This window comes from Oncorhynchus nerka, linkage group LG10 (genome assembly GCF_034236695.1).
Source record: "Oncorhynchus nerka isolate Pitt River linkage group LG10, Oner_Uvic_2.0, whole genome shotgun sequence".
Taxonomy (NCBI): Eukaryota; Metazoa; Chordata; class Actinopteri; order Salmoniformes; family Salmonidae; genus Oncorhynchus; species Oncorhynchus nerka.
This window is the reverse complement of record NC_088405.1, coordinates 63,259,512-63,268,316: the sequence shown is the minus strand read 5'-3', so window position 1 is coordinate 63,268,316 and position 8,805 is coordinate 63,259,512. Positions and strand designations below refer to the sequence as shown.

Genomic DNA, 8,805 nt, shown 5'->3' with positions numbered 1-8,805 from the left:
TCTTCATGGAATTAGTGCTACAGGATGCACATTTCTGTTTGAAAAAGATAGCCTTACCTTTCCTAACTGACTGAGTATATTGGTTCTTGACTTCCCTGAAAAGTTGCATATCGCGGGGGCTATTCGATACTAATGCAGAACGCCACAGGATGTTTTTGTGCTGGTCAAGGACAGTCAAGTCTGGGGTGAACCAAGGGCTATATCCGTTCTTAGTTCTACAATCTTTGAATGGGGCATGCTTATTTAAGGTGGTGAGGAAAGCCCTTTCTCATTCTTGAGATCGAAAAACTGTGCAGTGGTGTAAAGTACTTAAGTAAAAATACTTTAAAGTACTACTTAAGTAGTTTTTTTGGGGTATCTGTACTTTACTATTTATATTTTTGACTACTTTTACTTTTACTTCACTACATTCATAAGGAAAACATTGTACTTTTTACTCCATACATTTTCCTTGACAACCAAAAGTACTCGTTACACTTTGAATGCTTAGCAGGACAGGAAAATGATCAAATTCAAGCACATAATCAAGAGAACACGTGGCCATCCTTACTGCCTCTGGCCTGGCGAACTCACTAAACACAAATGCATTTTTGTAAATAATGTCTAAGTGTGCCCCTGGCTATCCATAATTTTTTTTTAAATGGTGCCGTCTGCTTTGCTTAATATAAGGAATTTTAAATGATTGATACTTAAGTATGTTTTAGCAATTACATTTACTTTTGATACTTAAATACATTTTAAACCAAATACTTTCAGACTTTTACTCAAGTAGTATTTTACTGGCTGACTTTCACATTTACTTGAGTAACTTTCTATTAAGGTATCTATACTTTTACTCAAGTATGAAAAGTGGGTACTTTTTCCACCACTGAAACTGTGGAATTAAAATTTGGCTATTTTGAAAAACGTTTCTCACACGCCTACTGCAAAAACGCGTTTCAAAATTGCTGTTTGACCTTTCCCAGTTCCGTAGGCGTTGTTCATACGCTGTGATAACAGCGTCTATAATCCAAAGCAAAGGGCCCTTTCTCTTCTGATAGTGTAAGGAAAAAGGTACATTTCCAGCAAACTATTCCATATTAGCTAGTTGTTTTTGAAAGAGAAAGATAGCTAGTTATGGTATTATTTTAGTAAACCTGTAGCTTGCATTACCTTATGACAGTTATTCTACTAACGTCAACTGGCAGCATGTAAGAAAGCTTGCTACACTACAGTAACTACTAACGTTAGCGTAGACAAGTGTGTTGGTGTTTGCTCAGCAATAATCAATACCGATGTTATAATAAAACCCACACAATGGTGAAATCGTTTGTAAATGAGCTAATATAGCTAGCTTGGTCGATTGGTTAACTATATAGCAAATATTTTAAGTAACGTTAGCTAGCTACCACCGGGTTGTTTTTCTCATGGCGAGTTAGCTAACGTTAGCTAGCTAAATACGGATTGATTTCTGTTAACGTTATGTTGATAAAATATTTCATCTATTTATATTTGTTGCCCTCTGTTCCAGCCAGATATAATTAAATGCAATGGGCTTTGTTGCCATTGGAAACATGTTTACATTGCCAAAGCAAGTTAAATGGATAAACAAAGGGAACCGTAAATATTACACTCACACAATATTACAGAGCCACCAAAAATGACAACAGCCGCGAGACCGACGTTTGAGCCAGCGAGAGGAGGGAGAGGGAAGGGAGAGGGCGATCTCAGTGCGTTGTCCAAACAGTACTCAAGCCGAGATCTGCCTGGTCACACTAAGATCAAGTACAGGTGAGGGACACAACACCTATCCTTGTGGCATCTTGGCATCAGTCTTTGCCCTTGTGGCTAAGTCTTGCACCAGTAGTTGGGAACAGGTCCCTCTGGATAAAGATAATGTGCTGTCTCATCCAGTATGTCTCCCTGTGGGATCCCCTCAGGCAGCTTACCCAGGATGCCCCCGAGGAGGTGCGTGCCCGGGACTTCCGCAGGGAGCTGGAGGAGAGGGAACGTGTTGCTGTCCGGGAGAAGACTAGAGAGAGGGGACCGAGAGGTGAGTTTGACCTGAACGTAAAATATGTCAGTGTTTAACTGGGTGTAAAGAAGATCAATGGGATTTTTGCATCTGACATACTATTATGCCCAAAGTTTTGTTTATTTTGTTTTGTTGACATGGGTCATATGCAGGGGATTCAAGCCAGCATCATTAAAATGGTGGTTTGTCTCTTTTCAATTTTCAGAACACACCACATCCTCATCTTCATCCTCTAAGAGGCCCAGACTAGACCAAATCCCTGCTGCCAACCTGGATGCAGATGACCCTCTAACTGACGTAGGTGCCACCTGTTCATCCACCAGTCACCGTAAAGTCTGTGCTTTTTTTTTTTTAAAGCTCAGCCTCTAATCTTCATTGTTTTGTGGTGTAGGATGAGGAGGAGGATGATGACTGTGAGGAGGACAGTGATGACGATGACACTGCGGCCCTGCTGGCTGAATTGGAGAAAATCAAGAAGGAGCGGGCTGAGGAGCAGGAACGCAAGGTAAGTCGCTACAAGACAATCAATCGCTGCTGGGTCAGTCATGCCAGTTGAGTCCAACCAAGTGCAAATTGATTTTTCAGGTGTTGCTGAGTAGGAGCAGCAAATAGGGCTCTATTGACTTGTTAATATCAAACAAAACAATCCATTAATTTATCTGACATTTTCAGACTTTAAAGGTCATCTAATGTAGAGATGAGCATCTGTTGTGTAGATCCAGCCTATTTCACCTATTCATTTGGGATTGAGGCATTTAGCTATCGCAAAAATAATAATTTGGCTGTGTTTATGAACGTCTCAGGTAACATTAGAACCTGAAAAATACACTGCTCAAAAAAATAAAGGGAACACTTAAACAACACAATGTAACTCCAAGTAAATCACACTTCTGTGAAATCAAACTCTCCACTTAGGAAGCAACACTGATTGACAATAAATTTCACATGCTGTTGTGCAAATGGAATAGACAACAGGTGGAAATGATAGGCAATTAGCAAGACACCCCCAATAAAGGAGTGGTTCCTCAGGTGGTGACCACAGACCACTTCTCAGTTCCTATGCTTCCTGGCTGATGTTTTGGTCACTTTTGAATGCTGGCGATGCTTTCACTGTAGCGGTAGCATGAGACGGAGTCTACAACCCACACAAGTGGCTCAGGTAGTGCAGCTCATCCAGGATGGAACATCAATGCGAGCTGTGGCAAGAAGGTTTGATGTGTCTGTCAGAGTAGTGTCCAGAGCATGGAGGCGCTACCAGGAGACAGGCCAGTACATCAGGAGACATGGAGGAGGCCGTAGGAGGGCAACAACCCAGCAGCAGGACCGCTACCTCTGCCTTTGTGCAAGGAGGAGAGCAGGAGGAGCACTGCCAGAGCCCTACAAAATGACCTCCAGCAGGCCACAAATGTGCATGTGTCTGCTCAAACGGTCAGAAACAGACTCCATGAGGGTGGTATGAGGGCCCGACGTCCACAGGTGGGGGTTGTGCTTACAGCCCAACACCGTGCAGGACGTTTGGCATTTGCCAGAGAACACCAAGATTGGCTAATTCGCCACTGGCGCCCTGTGCTCTTCACAGATGAAATCAGGTTCACACTGAGCACATGTGACAGAGTTTGGAGACGCCGTGGAGAACGTTCTGCTGCCTGCAACATCCTCCAGCATGACCGGTTTGGCGGTGGGTCAGTCATGGTGTGGGGTGGCATTTCTTTGGGGGGCCGCACAGCCCTCCATGTGCTCGCCAGAGGTAGCCTGACTGCCATTAGGTACCGAGATGAGATCCTCAGACCCCTTGTGAGACCATATGCTGGTGCGGTTGGCCCTGGGTTCCTCCTAATGCAAGACAATGCTAGACCTCATGTGGCTGGAGTGTCAGCAGTTCCAGCAAGAGGAAGGCATTGATGCTATGGACTGGCCCACCCGTTCCCCAGACCTGAATCCATTTGAGCACATCTGGGACATCATGTCTCGCTCCATCCACCAACGCCACGTTGCACCACAGACTGTCCAGGAGTTGGTGGATGCTTTAGTCCAGGTCTGAGAGGAGATCCCTCAGGAGACCATCCGCCACCTCGTCAGGAGCATGCCCAGGCGTTGTAGGGAGGTCATACAGGCACGTGGAGGCCACACACTACTGAGCCTCATTTTGACTTGTTTTAAGGACATTACATCAAAGTTGGATCAGCCTGTAGTGTGGTTTTCCACTTTAATTTTGAGTGTGACTCCAAATCCAGACCTCCATGGGTTGATAAATTTGATTTCCATTGATAATTTTTGTGTGATTTTGTTGTCAGCACATTCAACTATGTAAAGAAAAAAGTATTTAATAAGAATATTTCATTCATTCAGATCTAGGATGTGTTATTTTAGTGTTCCCTTTATTTTTTTGAGCAGTGTATATATATATATACATATTTTTTTCTTCAAATAACACTAGTATTTGTATTAGTTTGTTACTGTAGACTATATTTAAAAACAAAAAAACACCAAGATTCAAGTGTTCAATCAGTTTTATTCGTGGAGTGCCTTTGTTACAACTATGAAAACAGAAAGCATATTTGTTGAAACACGGCAATAGCTTAAAATAAAATAAAAAATACCCCAACCAGCAAGATGCACAATCAAAATGAAAAAATCCGTAGTCTACACATCATTATAAGCAAAAGGGTGTGCTTGATAAATATTGAAAATTGGCACAAAAGCAATAATGGCATTATAATGAATGTAAGTGTCGATATGGCAGCAGTCAAAGCATTTATTATTGTCAGCTTGTGCTTACACAGTGTGTATATTCACGCAATGGCATCAGTTGGAGCATGTCCATGTCACACAAACAACGAAAGCTGGTGAGTGCGTTGCTGAGGTTGTTTTTCCGCTTGAGATGTAGGGTCCGCGTTCTGTGGTTACATTTTGTGCTGATAATCGGCCTGAAGCATTGTCACCTGTTCTACCAAACCGTGCCGTCCCTTCCTGTCTCACCTTTCATTTGTTTCTGCCTTTTTTCAAGCGTAGGCCTCGGGGGTGTAGGTTCAGGCTGAGGCTCAGAATCAGAAGAATAATCATCAGAGGTCATGGTTAATTTCTTACTCAACTGAGTCGTTTTCGTTCAGATTTTGTAGCAATGCTAACTCAGCATGTGCATCCATTCGTCTTGGTCTTCTTGCCATTGTAAATTATGCACACTTTCACTGTGTAGCCTACTCCAAGTAGGCCAGGGTGGACTGATATAGGGTACATACCATTTTGAGATTATAGTTAGAATAACAGAATGGCCGGCCCTGTTCTTCATTCACAGTTGGTGATTATTTCTGCATCGTTTACTTCCCCTGGCTCATCAATACCCATTCTCTCTTATCATACTTTACTTCATTTATTTCATCTGTTATATGTGTGAAATAAATTTTGGTTTAGGTTCAGTTTCGAAGAAATTATTGGATTGATTATCAACTGGGCACGGAACCTTCAACTATCGGAAGAGCGGAGCAGGCCCTATTGTTGGGAGGAAAAAATGACTTGCCCTCCTAAAACTGGTTTATAGCTCCAGTTCTGTTTGTGATATTAATATTCTAACGATAGTGTGTTATACAGACTTATTTAGGAAAAATCATGACTTCCAACATTTCGGAGTAATAAAAAGTTGTAGTTTATGAGCAGTCCAAATGACCACTTTAGTAGTTCTAGCGTTAAACGTGTTGACCTTTTTTGTAGATGTTTTTTTTTTTTTTGATCAGTGCTTTTGTTGTACAACCATCTTTAATCAAGGCCAATCAGAAAGCGTTGCTAAGAGCAATACTTCAGCGAATGAGAGCTTTGCACCTGGTCCTCTCTGACCAACATATTTCGTGTCCTGTGCCAGGAGCGGGAGCAGAAAGCAGAGGAGGAGAGGATCCGCATGGAGAACATCCTTAGTGGGAATCCTCTGCTCAACCTGGCTGGACAGCAGCAGCAGCAGCAACAACAGATAGTCCCCACCCCGACTGCCTTCAGCGTCAAGAGAAGGTGTTGAGAGACACACACACACACACACCACTGTTTAGAGCATGGCTGTGGATGACTGTTGCTTTACATCCTCTCCTGTCTCTTTCTCTTTAAGGTGGGACGATGACGTCGTGTTCAAGAACTGTGCAAAGGGAGTGGATGAGGCACGCCGGGAGAAACGCTTTGTCAATGACACTCTGCGCTCGGAGTTCCACAAGAAATTCATGGAGAAATATGTGAAGTAGGACTTGCAGCTCTGCTATGAAGGTGTTCCATTTCTCTCTGGTCTGTTCCCAGTTCTAAGAGGACAAGGAGGACGTGATAGAGATTGGTCTGAAAACATTGAATGAGCCTGAAGAATGGTATCATCCGTTGACATGGAACACGCACAAAATCCTCTGTATATAAAGTAATCTAATGCCTGACCTGAAAACAAATTTTAACTAGTTTTGTTTCGTGTACAATCATTTTCCACCCCTGAAAGGAATGGTTGCAATAGTGACATCATCAATGTCATCTTGTTGTTATTTAACTTTTACCTTTTTTATGCGCCAATGTCAATAAACCAACAAAAAAGAAAACCCTGTGTCTGTGAGAGGGCCTTGATGCTTTTCTCAGTGATTTTAGCTTTGTGCCCGGGAGTTAGAATTCTGCAATGACTTCCATTAAAAGCTCGGCAGCAATACTTTTTTCCTGTCCTTTCAAAAAAATAAAAAAAGGTCTTTGTGGTACATGAAAGCCTCTGTGCCACATTACCTTCATGACTGATGCCTTTAATTGAGGAGATGAAGAGGAGGTTCAAACCTTTCTGTAGAGGATGTTTAAGTCTATCTGAAGTGAAGTTTATGTTCAATTTAGGCTAAGATTCAATCAGTTCTGGAGCTAACCCAGGATAAATTGACAGCTGTTATTATTTAGGCAATGTCGAGGTGTAACTGCGTTAAAGCTGTCAAATATGTGAGCGGCTGCTCTTGTCATTGTCGCGAAACCACATCCGTCCTTAAATCCCTCTCGCGTTAGAAGTTCAGAACAAGAAAGTGTAGGCTATATGGAAATGACACTCAAATTGAAAGTCGTGAAACATAATAAGGATTGATGTCAGCCTAATTGAGGTGTAGATTACAACACATTCCAGTGTTTGAACTTGTAACAGGCTGCGTGGGATTGTGCATCCAATGTCGATGTCCACGATAGGTATAATGGGAGCCACTTGCTGATTTCACAGCTCCAACACAGTTACACCCCCAACATCGCCTAAATAATAAACAATGAAACTGCCATGCAGTTGTCAGTTATCACCGGTTAAGGAGGATCTGATTGAATCAAGCCCACGCCTGTGAGCCCAGAATCTGGACTCTGGGGTGGCCGTAACATAATAAATGTAAATCTGTCTCCATACATTTAGTATATGTTACATTTTGTATGTATTAATTAACTAAAATTCTTAAGTGGTCCGTGATCAGATTCGAACACGCAACCTTTGGTTTGCTAGATGTTTGTTTTTTCTACGCCCCCACCCTGACCAACCTCCTCCTTTAGTTTTTGCCGCAAGTAACCTGTCTTATGTAACTATGTAACCAAATGTTTAAAAAATTTAAAAATCTCTGTGCCCTTGAGCAAGGCACTTAACCCTAATTGCTCTGCATAACTAAAATGTAACGTGACATACTAATTTGAGTGTCCCGGATTTATATTTGCTATGTTACGTCTAGTCTGAGACCAGGCTGATATTGTGCACCACACAGTTCAACATTGCAGAGAAACATGAAAAGATTCATAGAAAACTGTTGTCTGCTATGATGAGCTAAGCTGTTCCCACTGAATAATGGTCTTTTTAGAGCAAAGGTATGGTTTCTCGCATGTGAATTTAAGCTTGCCAGAAATAATTTTGTCTCATGGTGAAAACGGAAAACCTCTGTATATTTGTGTGTATATATATACTGAGCAAAAATATAAATGCAACATGTAAAGTGTTGGTTGTAAAAGTGTTGGTTTCATGAGCTGAAATAAAAGGTCCCAGAAATGTTCCATACGCACAAAAAACATTTCTCTCAAATTTTATGCACAAAGTTGTTTACATCCATGTAAGCGAGCATTTGTCTTTCGCCAATAATTTTTTTGGGTTGGTATCTGTGACCAACAGATTCATATCTCTATTTCCAGTCATGTAAAATCCATATATTAGGGCCTAATGAATTTTACAATTGACTGATTTTCATATATGAACTGTAACTCATTAAAATCGTTGAAATTGTTACATGTTTATATTTTTGTTCGGTATACTTTTTCAGCTCCTAGTGGAGCAAAGGTCCTCAGCGGTTCATGTTCACTCCAGTGAACTCTGTTCTATGCAGTTTTCTTGACTTCATTACATGTGGTTCCTGCTTTCATCTTCTACTTACTTCAATGGTAGTAGTAAAGCATGGTACACACTGTTTTCGGGAGACAGGTAATTGAGTATGTCTTTTGGCGAAACATAGCAAAATGGTTTACTGGCTGAATGCAACTCATGTTTTGGTTTGTTCAATTATGTTTTTCAGTAAATGTACAATGTTACTTTGCTGACCTAGTAAACAAGGTTTTCAACCATTTTCAGAGGAAATGGAAATAAAATAAGAGCAAATTCACTTCAGTTTGTTGTCTAACCATGCATTTTGGTAGGTGAGGACAGTAATGCTTTTTCCTTGTCACTTAACAGAAAACAAAAGTTTTGACTGATAATCTTTGGTATTCCAATACCCACAGTCCTCAGATGGATAGAAATCATTATATTCTCTTCTGTTCTCTTTCAATTTCACTCAAAGGATGATCAC

At 41.3% G+C, this 8,805-nt stretch overlaps 1 protein-coding gene across 2 annotated transcripts; it reads left to right on the top strand.

Annotated features, from left to right (window-relative positions):
• The first annotated feature begins 962 nt into the window (after positions 1-962).
• LOC115135794 (protein CWC15 homolog) lies at positions 963-8,249 on the top strand. Of its 2 annotated transcripts, none has more exons than XM_029670879.2 (7): positions 963-1,053; positions 1,629-1,770; positions 1,920-2,032; positions 2,220-2,311; positions 2,406-2,519; positions 5,871-6,013; positions 6,108-8,249. In XM_029670879.2, exons 2-7 carry the CDS (start codon positions 1,640-1,642, stop codon positions 6,235-6,237), a joined length of 723 nt encoding a protein of 240 aa, XP_029526739.1. In that variant the 5' UTR covers positions 963-1,053; positions 1,629-1,639; the 3' UTR covers positions 6,238-8,249. The 2 variants fall into 2 exon arrangements, with proteins under 2 accessions (XP_029526739.1, XP_029526740.1); XM_029670880.2 differs by having other exon boundaries at positions 965-1,041.
• Positions 8,250-8,805: the final 556 nt, after the last annotated feature.